Source organism: Embiotoca jacksoni, unplaced genomic scaffold (genome assembly GCF_022577435.1).
Source record: "Embiotoca jacksoni isolate LCO1_2020_lvr unplaced genomic scaffold, fEmbJac1.0.p SCAF_105, whole genome shotgun sequence".
Lineage (NCBI taxonomy): Eukaryota > Metazoa > Chordata > Actinopteri > Embiotocidae > Embiotoca > Embiotoca jacksoni.
Window position 1 is genome coordinate 5150 of NW_027185236.1, and position 23048 is coordinate 28197.

Sequence of the window (23048 nt, forward strand, 5' to 3'; positions counted from 1 at the left end):
TCAGTTCAAAGAAAGGACAGACAGAAGGAAGGAGGGAGGAGGAAAGGAAAGGAAGAAGGAAAAGGAAATAAAAAAGGATGGAAAGCAGGTGGAAAAGGGGAAGTAAAAAAAAAAAAAAAAGACAAAAAAAGTAAACAAGGAAAGGAGGAAAAGGAGAAAGAGGAGGAAGGAAAAAGGGGATAGAAAGCATGTAGGAAAGTAAAAATGGAGGAAACAGGAAGGAAATAAAGACAGAAGGAAGGAAGTATTAAAACCTACTCTCATCGAGGTAAGAAGCACAGAACCGTCACGTTACATCCATGTCCGACTACATCCTAAACACGCGTGTGCGTCGGTACCTTTGCTCTGTGGAGGGTTCTGGCTGCGGTCCCGGAGGATGTTGATCTGGTAGACGGCTCCGTACGGCTCGAACAGCTCCTTCAGCTCCTTCTCCGACCAGGAGCGCGGGATCTGGCCCACGAACATCTTGATGGCGTCCGGGTCCGGCTGGTCCGAGTGCTCCAGCGCCCCGTTCATCTTCCCGGCCGTGCCGTTACTGCGTGGAGACAAGACGGGAAGAAACATCAGGGGATCACGTACGTATCAATGCCGCCGACCGATGTGCTTTAAATCGACTTCACAAAAGGTTTCCGTTCTTTTTCCCTTTTGCGTGTTTAAACTCTTTCGGAGAACCGAGAACCTGTTAAAAAAAAACAACAACAAAAAAACCCCGCCCAGACACGAATAAACTTGACCTGCAGGTGCAAACACGGAAAACTTAACTTCGGTTTTTTTTTTTTATTCATAGGACGGTTTTGCCCTCCAGCCTTGTGTCCAAATTAATAATATAAAAGATTCAGCCGGTTTCTCTTTACTCCTGCACAAGGTGAATTCAAACAAAAGGACAAACCGCAGCCTCGATGCCGTGCAGCTTTTCCTTTTCCCAGCCAGTCCGGGCTCTTTTTCAATTTACTATTAATGATCTATGACGTCATTGCAGCATGCATATTTAAATAGCATAAAAAACTCCCAAAATCTATTAGTGGCTTGTACCTTACAGTCATTTTCATATCGTACGAGATCTGAGTTCCAGTTCTCCTTCGGTTTATCTGAACGTTTCAAAAAAATGTGGTTTGTGGAGATCCGATTGGTCGACTGAACATTTTAAAAGTGCTCAAATCAGCATGATATGACTCCGCCTTCTCAATGGGAATATATAATTAGAACTGAATTTCATATAATATGCAGTATAATGTTGTTTTTACCTGTTATAGGTCTATTAAATGTGATCCATTTGGTGAAATCGGGTCTCTTTTGGTTCTTTTCTTTGTCGCTCCACTGTCGCGCACTTATAATCCCAGCGACAGCTAGCCTGACCGTTTACCACATGACACGGTGCGAAGATCTTTTTTTTTTTCATCAGACATCTTAGTTACAACCAGACTGAGCTAGCTGAGCAGTTTAGTGTTTCTACGTGCTGTTATTTATTCAGTTTGAGAAAGTATCTCTAGAAAATGCGATAAAAAAAAAAAAAAAACCCGACTAGGAAGCGTCTCTGTTGTTAGGGTCGTTGCTAAGGGTCCGCCTACTTCCTGGAGTCGTAAACATTGCATAAGAGTCCGTGACTTGATTGTTTTCCCGTTCTTATGTCATAACCCCATGTGTTGCCATGGAAACGGAGATCGCACTAACAAAACAGTTCTATATTTTGAGAGCGAATTGCCCCATGCCACGAACACATATTTTATTTAGTAACGCGTCCCTTGTTGTGCCGATGATGACGTTAAAGCTCACCCTGTCACGTAATATCGCTTAAGTGGATTATTTGTAGGTAGGAAAAGGAGAAGACGGCAAAAAAAAAAAAAAAATCTCTCATATTAGAAGCCCAAAAAACCTGCATCTAACTGAAAGCCGATCTGAGTCGGCCTCAACGCTTTGAAGAAAAAGCCTCTAAAAAAGCCTTCAGACCATCGAAAGGACACCGAAACCTCACCGAGAGCGAGGCGCCTTTCAATTCACATTTCTTTTTTACAGCCTGATATCCACCGAAGCTGGCAATTTTCATATATACATGACATTTCACCCGCCGGTCTACGTGTGGATGTTTGATAGAGGAGATCTATTCAGGATGTCAGTAAATCCAAGTTAAAGGACTCACGATTTCATTATCCGTCGTTGTTTTGTTTGTTTTTTGCATCTCCACGCAGGAGAGGACGTGCGGACAAGCGAGCGTGTTAATGTCTGGTTTTTTAGCGTGCGTGGGGATTGAACCGCTGCAGTAACGGGGACACAGATCGTCGGGTTTTTCCACATCTGGAATGCACATGAAACGGATGTGAAGGCGCTTTTCACCCCTTTTTTTTGGTTTTTTTTTTGTGGTCTTTTTCCCCCCAACTGCAGAGCAACAACACTTATCTTCGCGAAACACACTCGTCGGTACACGTGCGAGGAATGCTAACTCCAGCTAGCGTGTCTCCCCCACCCCCTCCCCCCCTTTTTTAGGGGGGGGGGGCAGAATAAAAGCTTTTGGACAGAAATGAGAACGGCACCAGAGCAACGCACGAGGCAAAAGCGTGACTTATGTTTTTGACAACAGGCGTGTACACACACACACACACACACACACACACACACACACACACACACACACACACACACACAGGCATCGCTGCCATCGAGGCCTGTGGTCTATTTAAGATGGCTGAAAACCAATTCAATGAAACCAAAGTCAGCGGCTGCGCTTGTTTTATTGCTCCACTTTCCCTTTTGTTATTCTCGGCAGGAGAGAGGAACGGCATTATCTTAAGAGGGTCGGGGAAAAAAAACGAAACAAAAGCCAAATCCCGAGCTTGGTTAGCTGACAACACTAATACCAGCCGATAAAAGCTCAGCGAGGGGAAGAGTGAAGGAAGGAGGGGAAGGGGAGATGCGGAGAGACATCGAGGGAGGGAGGGAGGTTAAAAAAAACAAAAACAACATCCAGACCTTTGAACGCGAGTCATCCATCTCTTGCAGAAAGAGCCGAGGCGCTCGGCAGAAACGCCCAATTCTTTAAAGGACTTAAAGGACATGTCAAATAAAAAAATAAAAAAATAAAAAACACCAACGCAGCGGCCGCAGAAGGAGTCAACGAGCCGGACCGGCGCTGACGGTCCTCGGGGCAGCAAACGCTCGTCGCTAAGCTGTCCGATAAATCGCAGCAGGAGGAGAGGAGGGGGGGGGGGGGGACGAGGGAGCCCCCCCGGGGTGGTGGTGGTGGTGGTGGGGGGGGGGGGTTAGGTAGCTGACGGGAGCGGGGAAGGAGAAGAAGGGAGGTGAGAGGGGAGAGAAGAAGTTACTGCCCCCCCGATCGGCGGCGGACGTTCAACGACTGGATCGGACGAGGCTCGACGGTCGCTGGGTTCAGACCGCGGAGCGTCATTACTTCACACACACACACACACACACACACACACACACACACACACACACACACACACACAAACACACACACACACACACACACACACACACAGAGACACACTAGCTGGAGACAAGCTCTCATTGTTGGCTGTTTATATGAGGCCTGCAGGGATTGAGCGAATCCATGAGGAGGGGGAGGAAAGGGGGAGGAGGGGAGGAGGGGGGGCACAATGGGCCGGTGTCATCCCATCGTCCGGGAGGACACTGTCCTGCCCTGTGCTCCCCTCTGCCGCTAAGACAATGAATAGCTTCATGCCGGCGGCCATAAGGCGTACAAATGCTCACAGAGCTGTCCTGTGTAGATTGCCCCCCCCCCCCAACTCCCCCTCCTCCCTCCCCCCCACCAACCCCCAACCCTGAAGTGTTTGGAAGTAGGTGACTTCTCCTCACTATAAAGGAACGAGCACCTCTCCCATCGCTAAGACTGACAAGGTGTTATTGGAAGAGCTTCAGAGAGAGTGTGTGTGTGTGTGTGTGTGTGTGTGTGTGTGTGTGTGTGTGTGTGTGTGTGTGTGTGTGTGCATGCTGCTCGGCAGGAGAGTGTCCCGGGGCTCGGATTAAGTCGTTGAGTGGATCCACTCCTGCCACAGCCTCTCCATCTTCCTCCCTATTTCCCCTCTTCGTCTTCGTCTTCTTATTCTTCTTCCTCCTCTTCCCCCTTTCTTTCCCCTCTCCCTCTCAATTTGAGCCAATTGTTTGCTTTAATGGCTTAACTATTGCTTCCATCACTCCGGTCCCCTGCAGCACGGGGGCCGTGACTGAGGGCCCATGAAGTAATGTGTGTGTGTGTGTGTGTGTGTGTGTGTGTGTGTGTGTGTGTGTGTGTGTGTGTCTTTTGAAGCAGCTGCTGAGGCCTGTTATTTCCTCCCCTCACACTCACATCAGACAGCGGGGCTCGTTCAGCTGCACGATACCGACCGTAAAAAAAAAAAACACCTTACGACGGCTATTTATTTAATCACGCGTCGTCTTCTCGTTTTGTTTTTTTTAACATTCCCGGCTCCTCAAACCGCCTCCCCCCCCCTCCCCCACCCACCGGTAAAAGGAGCGGTTATAATTCAAATGATATAATCGGGCCCGTCAACATCAATGTCTGGCAGGAAGAGGCCGTCTGTTAGAGCTTTCGGGATGACGTACATGAATCAAAACTTTAAAAACTAAAAAGACTCGTAAAAGCTGTTACGTGTCTGTTTTATTACGTGTACAAAAAAAAAAATGCTGTTTAGAAACAGTTATGTGTGTTTAGCCATCAGATTCTGCAGAAATCCAGTTTTTTCAATGACGTGACGTTCAAGAAATTTGGTTCCTAGAAATCCAGAGATCAAGTTCCTGTTCACCGACGAGCGTCGTAGTTAGTCGAGTTGTTTTTGGGCTGAAAACAGCTGACTGGAAATGACAAGAGAGATGAAAGTGAACCAAAACAGCTGAGAGATGAAAAAAATAAAACAATAAGCTGATGAGTCAGGTCGCCAAGGCAACCTGAAAAAGATGTAGATACCGGACCTCTTTTGTTTGCTTCAATATATTGAGTGCATGTGAACAAACTGTCATTTCTCTTCCGGGCTAAGAGACTCTCACTGTTCCTGTGCTGCTTTCGCAGAATCTAAATATAAACTGTTTGGGTGGATTTTAACACGCTGAGAGGATCAGGGGGAAAAACAAAAACAAAAACAAGCTCCGCCTCCGCACGATGAAGCGTGAAGCGCCGTCAGCGATGACATACTGGACTGCGTGACCGCCTGCTGGACCCGCTGTTGGCCGTGTTCGCAGCTGGGGGGAAGGAGGGAGAGGGTGGTGGGGGGGGGGAGGGGGGGGGGCAGGTAAAAAAAAAAAAGGAGGAGGAGGGAGACATGCAGATGAGCCCGGTCCAGGAGTAAGCACAGCTCAGAGCTCAGCGTGGGCTCTCAGAAACCACACACACATGCATATATCACACACACACACACACACACACACACACACACACACACACACACACACACACACACACACACACACACACACAGGCTCCAGTTCAGGCTGGCTGCGCTGATCCCCCTGCTGTTTTTCCCTTCTGTTTCTGCTCTAAAACACACATCCTCTCTGACTTCCTTAACCCCTAAATTGCAGCACACACACACACACACACACACACACACACACACACACACACACACACACACACACACACACACACACAAAGAAAAGGCAACACACTCCAGTGGGTTCGTGGAAGGGCCGAGCTGTCACACACTTCTTCTCATTGGCAGCATGTTTGCGGGGTGTGTAACGGTCCCACAGGGGAACTAATCTTGTTGACAAGCAGAGTGAGAAACATCAGTTCCCCCCCGAGGGAGCGCAGCGACCAAGGTCAGCGACACACACACACACACACACACACACACACACACACACACACACACACACACACACACAGACCTGGACAGTCACATCTCATCACATGTACACACCTCGTTCGTACACGACTCGAACAAAGAAACACGAGGCGAGGAAGACGTCCGGACGAACACGGACGGTTGCGCTGCTCACAAATCGCATTCTTTTACATACTTTTACAGATTTTGTGATTTACTGCACAATCACAGACATCAAAGTTGTTTTTTTCTTTTTCAATTTATTAAGTCTCTTAAAAAAAAATGAAGAAAATCTCAGTTAAAAATTGGAAAAATCTCATTTAGCCTTGGAGTTACACCGGCTCACGTATTCCAGACGTGTAATAAAGGCCCGAGGCTCAAGGTACCAACGAGGATCGTCTACGAGTCCACACTTCTGCGTTCTTTATATATTTATGTTTAGATAGTAGATCAGAAGTATACGAAGGTTGTGGCCCTCCCCCCCCCCAAAAAAAAAAAAAAAAAAGTTGGAAACCAGCGAAAAATGTCCGATAACACCTCGACTTCAAAAAAAGAAAAGAAAATCCCGTTACAAAATCATCTCTCGTCAGATAAAATAAAAAAACAAAATAACAAATCCAAACGTGACGTTCATCAAATCACCAATAAAAGTCTCCTCGTCGACACGACGCGCACTAACTAACTCCCGGGACTGAACGACGCGTGAATGAAACGCAGACAAACACAAACTCAATCGATTTGAGAGGCGCCCTGAATGTTTTTCCTTCGCTGAATCCAAACTGTAAACCAGATTTGCTCGACTTCGTGAGAGAGAGCGAGACGTCGCGCTTTATTCCTTCCCCAAAAGCCTGAAAACTGATTTCGGCGTCGACGTCGCGGATTATAGTGACTCCAAAACCCCCAAAAACACAAAACGAGAGGCGTTCAGGAGCGACTCAATTATTTTGGAACGCTTTTAGTGTTTTTTGCTGTAACCTTGACTACACGAGCAGCGAGGTACAACCGGCCCGGGGGAGGATGGGGGAGGAGGGGGGTAGGAGGGAGGGGGGGTATCGCATGTGATTCACTTGAACTTTTACAAGGAGCGATATTCCACCCACCTCGGTTACCGCGACAGCCGACGGTGCGCTCGCTGGAACGCAACCCGTCTCCTCCGTTCATTACCGATATAAATATAAATATAAATATAAAATATAAATATAAATATAAATATAAAATATAAATATAAATATAAATATAAAATATAAATATAAATTATAAATATAAATATAAATATTAAATATAAAATATAAATATAAAATATAAATATAAAATATAAATGTAAAATATAAATATTAAATATAAAAATAAAATATAAATATTAAATATAAATATAAATATTAAATATAAATATAAATATAAATATAAAATATCAAACATGTTTTTTTGATATTTTCCGTGCGGGCGGGCGGAGCTCTGATGGATGCTGGCGTCTCGGAAAGAAGTGTGACCGGCTGAGAGAGAAACTGCTTCTGTGCGAGACCGCGTGATTGCCTTCATGTGTGTGTGCGCGCGCGTGTGCGCACGCATTTGCGGTCGCCATGGAGACGCGGCAGCACATGCGACGCGGGGGAAACGATCAGATAAATGTCACGGTAGCTAATGAAGCTGCACCGGTGCCCCGACGCTCAGCTAGCTCTGCGCTAACGAGCTACCGTGCCGCCGCCCGCTAATGAGAGAGAGACACACACACACACACACACACACACACACACACACACACACACACATATAAACACACCGATGCATGACACACACACACACACACACACACACACACACACACACACACACACATATAAACACACCGATGCATGACACACACACACACACACACAGATCTGAGTGAAATGGGTCTCATTTTGTTGGTTTCTCATGTCTCGTATTCTCCCGCAAAAGGTGTAAACCTCCCGAGGAGCGTCTCGCTGTTTCCTCCGAAGTGAAGCCGCCTTGTCCGATGCTGCAGGTGTCGGTTCACGCAGCGTGATCGGTGGCAAATAAGGACTCCTTGAAATTAGGTGGAAAATAAAATGACGACGTCGAGACCTCGCCGGAGGTGGAAGAACGTTTGCTGGGTGAAAAGTTCGCTGTAAATCCAGCTGCTGCCGTTTTTATCGGTTTGACAGAGAGACTCCGTCCGCTACGGCAAAAACTAAAACGTGAGATAGCTACGCTCGGCGGTGTCGAGGCGTGACAGTTACACGTTCTGCTGCTGGGTTTAGTGAGACTGACGGCAGCGGCGGCGTCCGACGGAGGACGTTCGAAACGATATTATCGAAAGCATTGAAAGCTCGTCAGGATGTTTATTTATTGTATTTGTTTATCTGTTTATTTATTCTAAATAGATACGTGACCGCCCCGTTTAAGCACAAAAAATGAAGCTGACAAAGAGCTTTTTTTTTTTTTTTAAAAGGGTTACAACAAAGAATTCAATCTTCTCATCACTTATCGACGCAGGAAGGTGAAATAGAAACCGAGTCATTTTTCAGCCAACAATGACTCTGATCGGTTTAAAAATGAAAAAGACGTCATCTCAGCTCGGCTATTCGTTAATTGGCGTCAGCTGCACGAGTGAACTCGCCCCGAAAGGCCAAAACTGATAAAAGAAAGGAAAAAAAACAACAAAAAAAACGGCTTTAAAAAGTTTCACTCTGAATGCACGAGAGCTGAAAAACACGTCGACTCAATAAGCAGATAAAAAAAACTAACAAAAAACAAAAGCTACCTGCAGTTTAATCATTTTGGGGTTTGATTGATTCCTCTTGGAGATAATCGCCCGCAGCTGTGAGAGAAAACCTAGAAGATAAAACAAGATCATCCAACGACAACCGCTGCATCCTTTCAAAAGCAAAGAACCCAAACCACAACCTGAGAAGCAGAAAAGTTCTTATTTGAATAACTCTATTGCTTTTTTTCTTTTATATTCAGGTGGAAGGTTTTTCTTGACTTCTTTTATGTTTTTTTTTTACGTCACGGTTCAAAAAGAAACTAGCGTGTTTAAAAAAAAAAAAAAAAGGTCTGCATGTACGCGTTATTTAAGTTGCTAAAAAAAGAAAAAAGAAACTTGAACTGTGTGTTAGTCGTACACACACACACACACACACGCACACACACACACACACACACACACACACACACACACACACACACACACACACACACACACACACACAGCGGCATTTCATGTATTCTCAAGAGCCTTGAGAGAAACAACAAGGTGAAGAACGCTGTCACATGCGGAGGAGGAGATCCACTTAAAGCCAGTCACACTCAAAGAGGAGCTGAACTATGAACCGTGTGAAAGCCTTGAAGTCGCGGCCTCCTCGGCACATCTGAAGCCCCCCGTGTGACTGAAGACTGTTTTTCATCCAGAAGAAGAAGAAGAAAAAAACCTGCGACGAGGGGCCGACACCAGAGATCCACTCGACATCAAGAACGCTGAACGTTTAGGCGAACGGAGTTGTTGGAAAAGAAGTTTGATTTAAAAAGCGGCTGAAAAAAAAAAATCTATGTTGCAAAAGAAAAAGAAGAAACAAAAGCTCGTAGAGCTGAAACAGCTGAATAATCAAAGTAAACAATTAATCAGTAAAGTTATCAAGCAAAAGAAAAAGTGTGCAAAAATAAAGTGCTATTTTCAGCCTCCGACGTGACTAGTTCCTGTTTTAGTCTGTTTTATGCGATAGCGACGTTTTTGTAAGAATCGAGATTCGAGTTGGATTTCTTTAAACAAATCGTCTCCGAATCAGGTAGGACACGAGCCGAGTGGAGTTTTCGTTTCCTAAAACGAACCTTTGGGTTTTTCATGCCGAGGCAAAGCAAAACACGCAGAAACGTCGCCCTCTGGTGGACTGGAGGTTTTGGCACAAAAACGCATTAAAAAAATATATATATATGTAATGCAAAACACACTTTATGAGACTGTTATCTGTGATGTAAAGTATATTTGCAAAGAAACAAAAGCATGAAACATGCACAGCTGGTGCAGCTATTGAAAACATGAGACATTTTTGCTCAGTCATCTATGGATTTAACTTTTGTTCGTGGTTGAACCGGGCCCGGACGATATAAAAGCTTTTCCCACCATCATCAGTAATTGAATTGATGCACAAGTTTGATCCAGTCATTACAAAATCAATATGTTTTCTGTCTGGCTGAGAGCTCCAATACAAATAATGTGTGTTTACAACTGAGAGGGAAAAAAAAAAAAAGGAAAAAAGGACATTTTTCTCACACAAATCGAACACCTGGTTTTATAGTGACGAGGTCGTCGGGTCAGCGGAGTCAATATCGCTCTTCCTCGTGGGAGCGCAATGCACATCTGGTCAAGTTTGTGAAGCTGAGGAAAATAAGGCAGATGGAGGTGATCGCGTGACCTCGGCTGACGATAAAAATAAAGAAGAATATTCTGATAAAACGGTGGTTTGTGGCTGGAAGGTTTTTATATTCTGGGTTCAGTAGTTTTGAAAAAAAAAAAAAAAAAAATGCCCTTTAGTTTGTCCCACTTCTTGCTGTTTCGACTTTGACAGAGCAGTTCCTGGAATTATCTCCCTCAAATTATGCTTTCTAGCTCACATCGACCTGACCTGGAGTTTCTGTGTGTGTGTGTGTGTGTGTGTGTGTGTGTGTGTGTGTGTGTGTGTGTGTGTGTGTGTGTGTGTGTGTGTGTGTGCGTGCGCGCACGTGATAGAGGGAAGGAAGGAATTAGAGCATCTTAAAGCCTCAACACCAGATTGGTCAAATCCAGGCAGCAGCAGCAGCAAAAAATTTCACCCTAATCTTCAGCACACTTCCTCTCTCTCCTCTACACCCTCCTCCTCTTCCTCCCGTTATCTTGTTGCTATGGGAACAGCAGTGTCGGAGGGCCACGGGGTGAGGCTAGCTGAGGGCACTGGGTGTTGGGCAGGTGGGCTGTCTCTTTGGATGACGACACACGCACACGCACACGCGCACACACACACACACACACACACACACGTCACTCCTCTTTCTTTGTTTTTCCTCCTCTTATCTCTCGCTGTTTAGCAAAAAAAAAAAAAAGTCCTTCCGTCTCCTCCTTTCATCACCTCCCCGGTTTCCTCTCCCTCGCTCCATCTCCCATGTTTTGAGGAGGCCTTAATGAGAAACAGCTTGTTTGTGGTGTGAGTCTGCCTGTGTGTGTGTGTGTGTGTGTGTGTGTGTGTGTGTGTGTGTGCGTTGCGTCCCGTGTGATGAAATGGCAGCGCCTCTGATTGTTTGGCATCGCGCTGCGGCTGCACTCTGCCAAAAGTCATCATCTGACTCGCCGACGGGGATGATGGCCCATTTGACTAATGCTTCTCCACGAAAACGCGCCAACAAACGCCGATCCAACGAAACAGAAGAAAGACCGAAGGTGGTGGTGGTGGTGGTGGTGGGGGGGTGTTTAAGTCAACCGGTCTGAAGTGTTTTGGGGTCGCAGGTGTTAAAAGAAGTCGTCGCTTGTGTGTGTTTTACAGTAAATCCCGGCGAAACGTGCGACGCGTCCGGCGGTGTGTTCATGCACGTCGGTCGCGACGTCTCCGACTGAGCTGGAAACAAAAACACCTGGAGACCAAAAAAATAAAATAAATAAATATCGTAATAAAAGGGGCAACGGGGAAAAAAAAAAAAAGACACAGAGAAGGACGGGAGAGGAATGAAAAAAAAAAAACTCAACTCAATCGCGTCGTACTGCGAGCGAACGTATCCGCGAGGTGACAAAAGCATCTGATACTCAGCTGCTGTTTTCAGACGTGACGACAATGTAAAAAAAAAAAACATCTCCGAAAACACACGTGTGCGTTCCCGCGGCAGGTAGAAAGCAGCTCTGTGACACTTTAATCAACCGTTATTACTGCTTCTTCACACACACACACACACACACACACACACACACACACACACACACACACACACACACACACACACACACACACACACACACACACACACACAGAGCGTGCAACCTCAGAGGGGAAGGAGCAGTTGTTGTAGCAGAGAGGATGCTGGGAGACAGACAGCCGGAGGAAACCTATTTATTGGCTGGCATGGGAGGGCGATGTTTCCTCCGAGTGTGTGTGTGCGTGTGTGTGTGTGTGTGTGTGTGTGTGTGTGTGTGTGTGTGTGTGTGTGTCTGAAACGCTGCGAGGAGAAGTTACTTCGCTCTGCGAGGACACATCTGTAAGCTCTTGTTTCTCTTGTTTGTGCTGTAATTTCCCTCGTAGATCATTTCACGGCGGTTGCAACCGAGCGAGTGTTTGTTTGTGTGTGTGTGTGTGTGTGTGTGTGTGTGTGTGTGTGTGTGTGTGTGTGTGTGTGTGTGTGTGTGTGTGACCTCAGGCTCCCTTTAAACACAAAAACACTACTTGGGCTTCTTTTTTTTTTGTGTCCACATATTCAAGACATTCTTCAGCGTGAGAGCACGTAAACACAACAAACACAACAAACACAACTAACACGCCAACTGCAGCGAGTGACGCACACCGTCGTCCAGCTGCAGCCCGTCTATTCTGCTTTCACCGTTTCACTTCGGTCTCGGGACATTTAATCCGTCGCAGCATCGACGGAAACATCCAGGGTTTTATTCTGAGAGGCTTAAAGAGTTTTAAAGAGAAAAGTCAGAATCTCAAGTGCCGTTTTTAACTTGAAGTTTCAGGTCAGTAAAAACAAAGTCCAGGTTCTGTTCTTCAAGTCAAAGTCAAGTCTCAAATCTTAAATCTCAGCCGGATGTAAACAGCTTAAATTCATCAGCGTGTCTTTTTTGTTTTGTTTTGTTGTTTCTACAATTACGCAGATGTTCAAATAACGCGTTTTAATTTAAGAATCTGGTGTTTCCCCTTCGACTCGAAACACAAGTCCAAGTCAACACCTCGTGTATGGCAGGACCCTGTCTCAAACTGGAGGGCTTTTATTTTGAAAAGCCGCGGACGGACTTTCACAACACAAAAGTCCAGCTTTGATTTGCTGATTATCATAAATGAAGTTGTTGAACTTTCACATCCTTCATGCGGTTATCGCCCGTTTACTTTCCCCTCTCTCTCTCTCTCTCTCTCTCTCTCGCTCGTCTTGATTCCTTCAACGTGTCGTGAGTCTAAAAAGAGGAAATCAGTTGCACATTGCAGCTCTGCGTCCCCCCCCCCCTCCCCCCTCCAGAAACCTCGACTCCATAAAAAAACAAACTGACAATTCAACTTGAACTAGAAGCTGCAGCGGGACGTGTCTAATCTCTGGAACCGGCCTCGCAGACATAGCGGAGGGCTGCTAATGCCCCACTTCAGTGTAATTATAGCTGTAATGTTGTACGGGAGGCGGGGCTGTGCTTGGAGGGTGGTGGCGGTGATGGTGGTGGTGATGGTGGTGGGTGGGGGGGGGGGGGGGTTGGCATTAAGGGATATTAGGGTGGGTGGGGTGTTCATTTTCATTAGGTTTTATGGGTTGGAAAAACATTGTCATGCATACCAATTAGCGCCGGAACAGATGGCTCAATACGGTTATATGTTTCGTCACATGCTCGAGCTTGTGTGTGTGTGTGTGTGTGTGTGTGTGTGTGTGTGTGTGTGTGTGTGTGTGTGTGTGTGTGTGCGGTCTGACAGCAGCAGCATCAGGCCGGTCAACAAGGAGAGCGTTCAGTCTGACAGCTGTTGGAGACACAAACCTGTCCTTCCTCTTCCCTTTTCGCTTTCATTTCCCCTCCCTTCCTCCTCTCCCCCCCTTCCCCTCCCTCCTCCCTTCCTTCTCTCCCCCCTTCCTCCCCCCCTCCTCCCCGGGTCGGTGACCTCCGGGGCGAAATGAAACCTTGATCAGTCTGTTGAACAGTCTCTCCGAGGAGGCGGCCATATGCTGACATATGCCGACGGAGCGGAGGGAAACGGCTAATTATTCACGTCTGTGCGGTACAGCGCGGCGTCGCCGGCAGATCTCAGACGCAAACGGTTCGACCGCTCGCGAGGGCGGAAAGTAGGACTTAGAAAAAAAAATGTAAATAGTTTTCATACTTCTGGATTCAGCTGATATTTTACACTCATATTCAGCGTCGTTCAAATCTGTTTTAGTCGGCGTTTTTTTCCACGTCGGTGTTAAAAAGCCTTCTGAAAAGGAAAAAGCAGTTTCTCGGAATAACAACCATTTCCAGATAATCGTGATAATAATGGTGATCGTAAAAGACTTGAAGAAAACAAAATGCCCAATTCAACTAAATTCAGCTGCTTTCGCTCTTCACACAACACCGGAGCTGTTATTGATCAGTTCTACAAATAAAAGCTTTTTAAAACGCCAATCATATCAGATGGGGGACTCGGTGACAGCTCGATATTTAGCCTGTCGAGTGACACTATACGTAGTTTTTGTTTGAGTGACTGGGGGGCAGAAAAACATCGAAGCGAGCTGATAAATGCAGCCGACGCCATTCATCAGTCAGAAAAGTTCATGCAATACGTTCAACACATAATATTCAGTCTCCTTTTTAGATCCGTTTTATTCTCCACCAACTGAAACATCCTGTAAATGTGCCACCGAGCCAGAAGTTGACCATATTTGGACGAGCTGGGGGGAGGAGCCAGCGGTGGATCTGACTCCATCCGATTTGAAAACCTGACGATGCAACGTCCCGCCCCGCCGACAGGACTGCACCACATGCCTGTCAATCAAATAGACCCCCCCCCCCCCCAACAAATTTCACGAGAGAAGTTGAATGGGAGTCTATGGAGGCTTTTTGGAGCCGACCTCTAGTGGCGCTCGGTGGTATTGCAGCTTTAAGGCATTTCTGCACCATTTTTCAGACCCGGAAGCTACGAAACACTTTTTATATCCAGTCTTTGTGTGAAGGCTCCAAAACTCTTCACAATTTCTGCACCACGAGTGACCACAGAGTCAGTCGAGTCGATGCTAATGTACAAAAAATATCGAAGTGACGTCGATTTTAAAAGGCTGATTCACACCGAACACCAAAAAAAACACCAACATATACTTTCAGATTTTCTTTGTACCTGCTTGTAGCCAACGGAGATATCTTTTATTATCCACAAGCAAATAAACTTCCTTTCATCTTCCTCCATGACAGTTGCAGCCTTCGGAGACAAATTCCACCCCCCCCCCCCCCCCTCCTCCTCAACCTCCCCCCTCACGCCCAGAAAAAACATCTGCATGGCTCGATATCAGAAGTAAGTGAGAAAAATAGGTTTCTTTGTAAAAGCCGGGGGTGAACACACCCGCTAGACCCCGTCTGACACCTCCGAGGCCTCCTTTCGCGACGCCTCCTCGCTTCTTATCCGCGGGTCGTCCTCCCCGCTTCCTCACCGGCTCACGTACGGGTGCGCTTTACAACCGGCAAAACACTTTTTGCTGCGGTGTTAGCCACGGCTCAGTGGCTCTGAATGGAGGGGGGCGGCGGCGGCGGGGGTGGGGGTGGAGGGGGGGGGGGCGCTAACAGGCTAGCTGCAGTCCCGGAAGCCCATTGATCTGCGCCGGCTCGCTTAATAACACAGACGGCGGAGGCTCTCCGGGGCCATTAGGATGCATGAGTGGGAAACCGTGCTAAATGGGACAATACACAGAGGTGTGTACAAGGGTAAACACTCCAGTTCATATGGCGGGAGGGAAGATACGCCCGCGGCAACGCAATTCCTCTCGGCTAACCTTGGAATTGCATTACTCCGGGTGTTTGTCTTTGTGTGTGTGTGTGTGTGTGTGTGTGTGTGTGTGTGTGTGTGTGTGTGTGTGTGTGTTGTGATATCGGGATGAGGTGTTACAGCATGACTGAGGCTGCCTGTATTTTTAAGGGGAGGGCAGAGAGGGGTGGGGGGGTGGGGGGGGAGGGAGGGGGGGGGGGGTCGTGCTTGACTGCTACATTATCTCGACCCGGTGGGGGACACGCGGGGTGGGGGAGGTGGAGGAGGAGGGGGAGGGGGGGGGGGGGGTGTTTCGGTGTAACACACAAACGTTGTGTTTTCGGTGCAGAGCTACATTCAATCTCAACCATCTCCTGTAAGAAGAGTAAGAGGAGGGAAATGGAGACGCCTGTCTGCTCCCCATCCCTCTAAATGTTTAATGAAGCATCTCTCTCCATCCCCTCTCCTCCTCCCTCCTCCTCCCTCCATCCCGCCACCGTCCTCTCCTCTCCTTCCCCTCGCCCGTCATCTACTTCTCCTCACTTCATCCTTGTTTGTCTGTCTCTCTTCTTCCTGCCGGCTAACAGACACCCCCAGAGTTGTATTTTGGTTCAGGATGAGGTTTGAATGCTGACGAGGAATACGAAGGAGGAGGAGGAGGAGGGAGGAGGAGGATAGAGGATGGAGGAGGATGGAGGAGAAGGAAGAGGATGGAGGAGGATGGAGGAGGAGGAAGAGGATGGAGGAGGATGGAGGAGGAGGATAGAGGAGGAGGAAGAGGATGGAGGAGGAAGATAGAGGAGGAGGAAGAGGATGGAGGAGGATGGAGGAGGAGGAAGAGGATGGAGGAGGATGGAGGAGGAGGAGGAAGAGAATGGAGGAGGAGGAGGATGGTGGAAGAGGAGGAGGATGGAGGAGGAGGAAGATGGAGGAGGAGGAGGATGGAGGAGGAGGATGGAGGAAAATGGAGGAGGAGGAGGATGGAGGAGGATGGCGGAAGATGGAGGAGGAGGAGGAGGATGGAGGAAAATGGAGGATGGAGGAGGAGGGGGAAGGCTCATCTGCATACCCCCCCCCCCCCCCCCCCCCGGCTCCAGACTCGCCAAATACTTCATTTGTTCATCACTTAACTCTTCACTTGATGGAAACAGGGCAATTTGGAGGAGGATGGAGGAGGAGGAGGAGGAGGAGGAGGAGGAAGATGGAGGATGGAGCCACATGAGGTCGGGAGAGAAAAAAATAAAAAGCCGAGCGTCGGTGCCGATCCAGCCTTTAAGTGCTTGTAATGTAACTGGTAAATTATTTTGGCACGACGCTTGACAGATGTGAAAATGGCTGCGGTGCTGTTTGTGAATTCCACGGTAACAGCTGTTGTTGTTGTTTAGACAACAACGAGACTTGGCGGATAAACGGGCGCTCCGTTTTTATTAGGGGGCCCTAATCGAAACCGCACTTCATCTTTTATCTCTTTAACTCGCAGGAAGATGTCTTTATCTTTTTACCTGTCCTCAATAAGCTGCTTTCACTCCCGCAAAGCTGTTGTCATCCCCGGTAATCTCCTCTAAACGCTGATGTTTGTGGGTTAAACGTTTTAAATCTCCATCTGCCGGAGGGTAAATTTGGAAATCTGACACCGGTCAAGTTAAAGACTTCAGGTGGAAAACTCCCACCTCGACCTTTTTTCGATAAGATTGGAGGTTTGTTAAGAAAAAAAACAAAACTGTGTTGATGAATTTCTGTATTTGTATTATTTTTATATTATGTAACATTTTCTTTCCCACCATGTGGTGACTTCTGATTGGTCCACGCTGATCATGTGACTGTTGACCAACAGCTGTAAGAAACAGTTTAAAGGTAACTGTAATGTAGTTGTTTTTTTTAGTTATTAAAGTTTTTTTTTTAAATCAACTTGAACTCGTGTCTAGCTGACTTGGACTTTCCCTTTTAAAGACACGGATCCTCTGAGGAGATACCCTGAAATAACTGTTCATTACGAGCCCCCCCCCCCCCAAAAAAAACAACTTTCTTCCTGAATGAAACACGACTGGGAGCAGAAATAATAATATTACAAAAAAACAGAAGTATTTTGTCTGATTCCTCTGATTTGTGTTTTGCTTGGCTCCTCTGAAGACCATTTAAAATACGTAAAAAATAAATAAAAAAAACAACCTCTCAGCCCGCTGTGAAAATATACACACAACACACGAGCGTGTGTGTGTGTGTGTGTGTGTGTGTGTGAGTGTGAGTGTGTGTGTGTGTGTGTGTGTTGAGCGGTACTTCCACTCGCAGCCCCAGGACTTCACATCATCCCGAGGCTCCTCCAAAACACACTTCACAATTTTTGTCTGCTTTCCAAACTCATTACTTTAGTAGGGCAAATCAAACAGGGCGCATTAAACGGAACTCAAACGTGAAGAGAGTGGAGTGTAGGGGGAAGACGGCAGTGTGTGTGTGTGTGTGTGTGTGTGTGTGTGTGTGTGTGTGTGTGTGTGTGTGTTAATTAGCAGGATCCTGCTCTAATTAATGGCCTATGAATAGCCCACGCTGGGCGAGGAGTCAAGGTGAGACACCTGTGCAGCCATATTGACGCCGGAGCGAACTTCTTCCCGGTGGTCGATCAAATTATCCGCATTTAATGTAAATACAATATTGGCAAGCTTTCGTCTGCTGCTGAGCCAACAGAGGACGCTGAAGAGAGTGAGTGTGTGTGTGTGTGTGTGTGTGTGTGTGTGTGTGTGTGTGTTGTGTGTGATAAAGAGATACCGTGTGTTTCCAACATGGATGATGTCAGAGCAATTAGCGAACACATGAATCATCACCGGGGGAGGTAATGACCTCGGGAGCACAGCGGAGGAGAGTCAATTACTTCCATCGTAACGGAAGCTGGCACTGTTACACGTTATTTATTACTCATTTCACCGGCGATGTTATGACTTCGCCGCGCTGCCCCGGTAACATTAATTTGTTATAATCCTTTGAATGACTTCTTTTTTTTTTTTGTTGCACCCCCATTTTTTATTTATTCGCAAATTGAATTCTTCGCTAAAAGCCAGGGAGGCCGACCGAAGGCCGAACTGACTGTGAAAACACTCAGATTTAATACGGTTTTTTTTTGTTGTTTTTTTTTAAAGCAGGTTGAAGCTGCTTCAGGTTCACGGTGACGTGACGGGATTGATTTCTGATCAACCGGCTTTTTACTGAACAAGTCTGTAAAATCTATTAAAGATAGGGGAAGTAAACAAACTGTATGAATCAAGTATTTAACTTCATAACGAGCAAGTAAAGACAGTTTTTTTCCGGTTTTGCCGTCTTTACAAGGTCAGTGACATCTTTAAATCACTTCTTAAAACGCATAGAAAAACCAAAAAGAAAAGAAGCCTTTTATTAATTTCAAGCACGTATTTGAGCATTAATTGCTTGTGTTGTCATATTTCTGCCTGCTTTTATTTGCCTCTCAGCCTTGTACTGATTTATTCCTGGAAATATTATTATTATTTACAAGTGGAAGCGGAGTCAAAACAAGAAATACCTCGTGTTTGTGATGCATTATGGGATTTTGAGGATATTCGATATTTTAAGACTCCAAAACATTTATGCACGTAAACATTAAAGACGGGCACTACGAGCACGTCGTCTGAAAAAGCTGTCAATCATACCCCCCCCCCCCAAAAAAAAAAAGTTGGATCTAGCGATGACAGTCGGGCTTCCTGCACGAGTGTGGGAATTTCAGCTCTGACATGTGCGTGGCCTTTTTCCTTTTTTTTTGCAGCTTGTGTGTGTCTGAACAAAGAGAGCATTCTCTCGCCAACAGATCAATACTCCGGATCCATTCTGGTTTGTTAAGAGTAATGGGCATGGATTTGAAGAGAGAGAGAGAGAGAGAGAGGGAGGCTAACTGGTGCTGATTTGAGCCGGGCCCTGAACCGAACCCATTTTACTTTCCTCGGCTACGGCTAACGTTTTTTTTTTTTTTTTTTCTTTTTTTCCTCCTGCCTCCAAAAAGCACATTGTACCGCCGTCACAGAGATGTATATGGCAGAAGAAAAATTACCCCCCATTATGTAATCTCTATAATGATTCCTATTGAGAAAGCACAGGCTACAACGGCGGTACAGTAAATTACACTAAACACCATTACTCTTGACAGCTCCTTTTGAGAGAGTGTGTGTGTGTGTGTGTGTGTGTGTGTGTGTGTGTGTGTGTGTGTGTGTGTGTGTGTGCGTTTGTTTCAGTGTGTGTGAGTGTGAGTGTGAGTGATGGAGTGTGTGAGCAGGGTGAAATTAAACTGGGGCTCAGGTGAGAAGCAGAGCAATGCTTCGGCATGGAGGAAGACGGAGGAAGACGGAGGAAGACGGAGGAAGACGGAGGAAGAGGAGGAAGAGGAGGAGTTAAACAGCCCGGAGGACCGCGAAGACAATGTAGAAACGGAGGGAGGAAGATGGGAGGAAGAGAAGGGGAACAGAGGGAGCTGACAGGGCGACTGAGAGACGCGGAGATTGATGGCGTGTAATGATGAGACGGACGGAGGACGAGACAAGAGAGACGCGCACGTCGGAGGCCATTACTCATCACGCGGAGACGGCGAACGCCACTCGAGGGTGCCGGAGGAGCCGTCTGCCACCCACCTCTCTCATTTCTCTCACCTTCCTCCTCCTCCTCCTCCCACCCCCCTCCTCTTCCTCCCACCCCCTCCATCTGCGACTTTCTTTTCTTTTCTTTCTTTCTTCTCTGTCTCGAGCTTTCGGTCCGTTTTCTCCGGAGACTCGTCGGTCGTCCCGTCGTTTCGTATCCAATCACGTCGCTCGTCACAATCTGACTTTTTGTTTTTTTTGTTTTTGGCCATTTCAAGTGGAAGAGCGAGATATTACAGGTTTGATAGACGATCGGAGGAGCCGCGATGAGCCCCGAGAGCTTTTCACAGAGCCTAGTAGGCAATAAAGAAAAGTTAATAAGTACATATAATGAAGCGCCGTCCTGAAGTGTTTTGAGTGTTTCCAATTAATCATAATCCGTGTTTCTCCGATACATAAGAATAAGATCTTTTTATTTTTTTTTATTCTTCCTCTCCCTCTAAAATCCGACGACTCCACTCGTCAGCCGGAGAGCTCCCGATTCGAAACCACATGTTGACAATTGGCACATCGCACTTCAATTTTCGGCGTCGCCGTAGAAAGAGCTCGATAGGTTCACAGCGGGAGAGACGGCAGACTTTCTCAAACTGATTGTCGTGTTTTGTCTCATAAATTTCCTCCAAAGCAAAATAAAATACAAATCGAACTGTAAAATAAATAGACGGATAAGTACTGGGAAATTACAGCACTGTTAAGACTCATGTGGTTCCCAGCTACAAAAAAAAAAAGAAAAAAAAAGTAGGCTCTTATTATATCCTGGTGATACTTCAGTTGGAGATTCGTCTCGCTATGAACGCGGGTAAACAAAAAAAAATCTCACGCCTGCTTTTTGGTCACAACTCTTCCTCAAAAATTCAATACTGATGGCCAGAATCAAACTCATTGATTCAGTGGTAGGATCTGCAGCCGACACACACACACACACACACACACACACACACACACACACACACATACATACACACATACACACTTAGGTTAGGTGCATAAATAAAAATGCATCATAATCAAATTTAATACTGCAATTATATCTACAGAAAAAACCCAAAAGGAGGAACGACAGGCACATTGAATTAAATTGGACCGATTACACTCTTAAAAAAAAAAAAAAATCCTTTTGTTTGGTTGTTTTTTTTCTCGCTGTGGAGGTTCAAAAAGCCGAAGTTTACACTCTTAGACTCCGCATGCTAAAATGTGAATAAAGTCTTGACCTCCCGACTCACCGCTATCATCAATTATGTGACTGAATCATGTGAGACGAGGAAAAACTCCTGTTCTATATCTGGCTCGTACGTACGTACATGTGTGTGTGTGTGTGTGTGTGTGTGTGTGTGTGTGTGTGTGCGTGTGTGTGTGTGTGTGTGTTGAGTTTCGGCCTGTTTCTTAGAGCACAATTTTCCCATAATGAGCACCCAGGGGACTTGTTGCGCTGCACTCTCTGCTCCCCCCCCCCCAAAAAAAAAGGTCTGAACAGACTTGCGATACCTCCGATGCTCCCTGAAGACCCCCGAGACAAACTAAACTAAACGCCTGTTTCCATAACAGAGTACTCGCAAACCGGCGCGATGGGTTTGGTCCCCCGTGGATGTTTATTCGACATGAAGGACGTGTGCTTAAAAAAAACAAAAAAACACTGGAATTAATGCAAGAGGTGAGTGACATTTTTACGTCAAGGATTCTCCTATTTGGTAAACATCAGGACTCCAGGTGATAAAATCGTTCTCCAGGGACGATAACGAGGAGATTTAGTTTTTTTCCCCATATTTTACACTGTTAAAAACATTTACACACGATAAAACTGCACGTACGTTATTCATTTTGTTGAAATTCTATTCAAATATGAAGTATTTACAGGTAAAAGTCAGAGGAGGGACATCAGAAAGGTGCACGAACAGGAAAGATCCCAAACTTTTAGACGCGCCACTTGTAAGTAAACCGTGACGTCTGTTAAGTCAAAAGTTCGAGCTTGAATTATAAACTCCAAAAAAAAAAAATCTATTTTTTTTCTCCAGTTGGCTGTGGAAGAACATGACCAGCCTGCAGGGAATATTACCAGCAAAAAAACACTTTCCACCCGAGACGGTCGCCATCTGTGGCAGGAAGTGGGCGGGGCATAACATAATTTTCAAATTAAGGCGTCTGCGGAAGCTGCAAAAGCACAAAAGTGTTTTTGTTTTTTTCTTTCTCACAAACTGCTGCTGGACTGAAGAGTCAGTGTGTTTACTGAGTTAAACAGAGCACACAAAAAACGTGGTGTCTTCTGGGTAAAATAATGACATGATGTATTCCCACGCTGTCAAAACTTACACGAGTTAGAGTCCGTGTTCGTGTCCTAAACAAAAGCCTTCCTCAAAGCAGCGGATTCAGGTGTCCGCATACTTTTGGCCGTGTAGTTCAGCACCGGCGCCGACGGCCCGGCGGAGACGAAGCGCAGATCGGCTTTTCCAACAAAACAAGTTGTCTTCATTTGAGAAGCGCTGAGCTGCTGTAAATGTAATTTCAGGTGCGTCTCTGCGAGTTAAGTCGGACGGTCCGAGACGACAACGACGACGACAACAACAACAACAACAACAACACAAAAAGAGTGGACGGCGTGCTGCTGCTGGTAAATGCTTTTTTTTTTCTTCTTGTTTTTCTCTGCCGGCTGCGGACGAGGTCGTTTAAAACGAACCCCGACTCTCGACTAAGCTGCATTCACTAAACATCTGCTTAACATCCCGCACACACGCCGCTTAATACAATGAGCCGATATGCCGAGCGGCGGGCGGAGCGAGCGGTTGCCGTCCTCTCTCTCTCTCTCTCTCTCTCTCTCCCGGCGGAGGCTTCAAAATGCATCACGCCGAATCAGAGCGAGCCGACGGCCTCGGAGAGCCGGCGAGCGCTGCATGCTAATCCTCCCGCAGATGAAGACGCTAAGCTAAGAGCAGGCTGACAGCCATGCACCGGGAACGGCAACGGAAAAAAGAAAAGGAGGCTAACTG

General features: G+C 46.4%; 1 protein-coding gene across 3 annotated transcripts in view; it reads right to left on the reverse strand.

Annotated features, from left to right (window-relative positions):
• Positions 1-267: 267 nt before the first annotated feature.
• Positions 268-23048, reverse strand: part of LOC138214328 (CUGBP Elav-like family member 2) — a 110821-nt gene continuing 88040 nt past the window's right edge. For all 3 annotated transcript variants that reach the window (XM_069175876.1, XM_069175868.1, XM_069175885.1), the window contains one exon: positions 268-535. In XM_069175876.1, coding sequence (XP_069031977.1) covers positions 292-535 — 244 coding nt within the window. In that variant the 3' untranslated portion in view covers positions 268-291. The remainder of the gene's footprint in view (positions 536-23048) is intronic.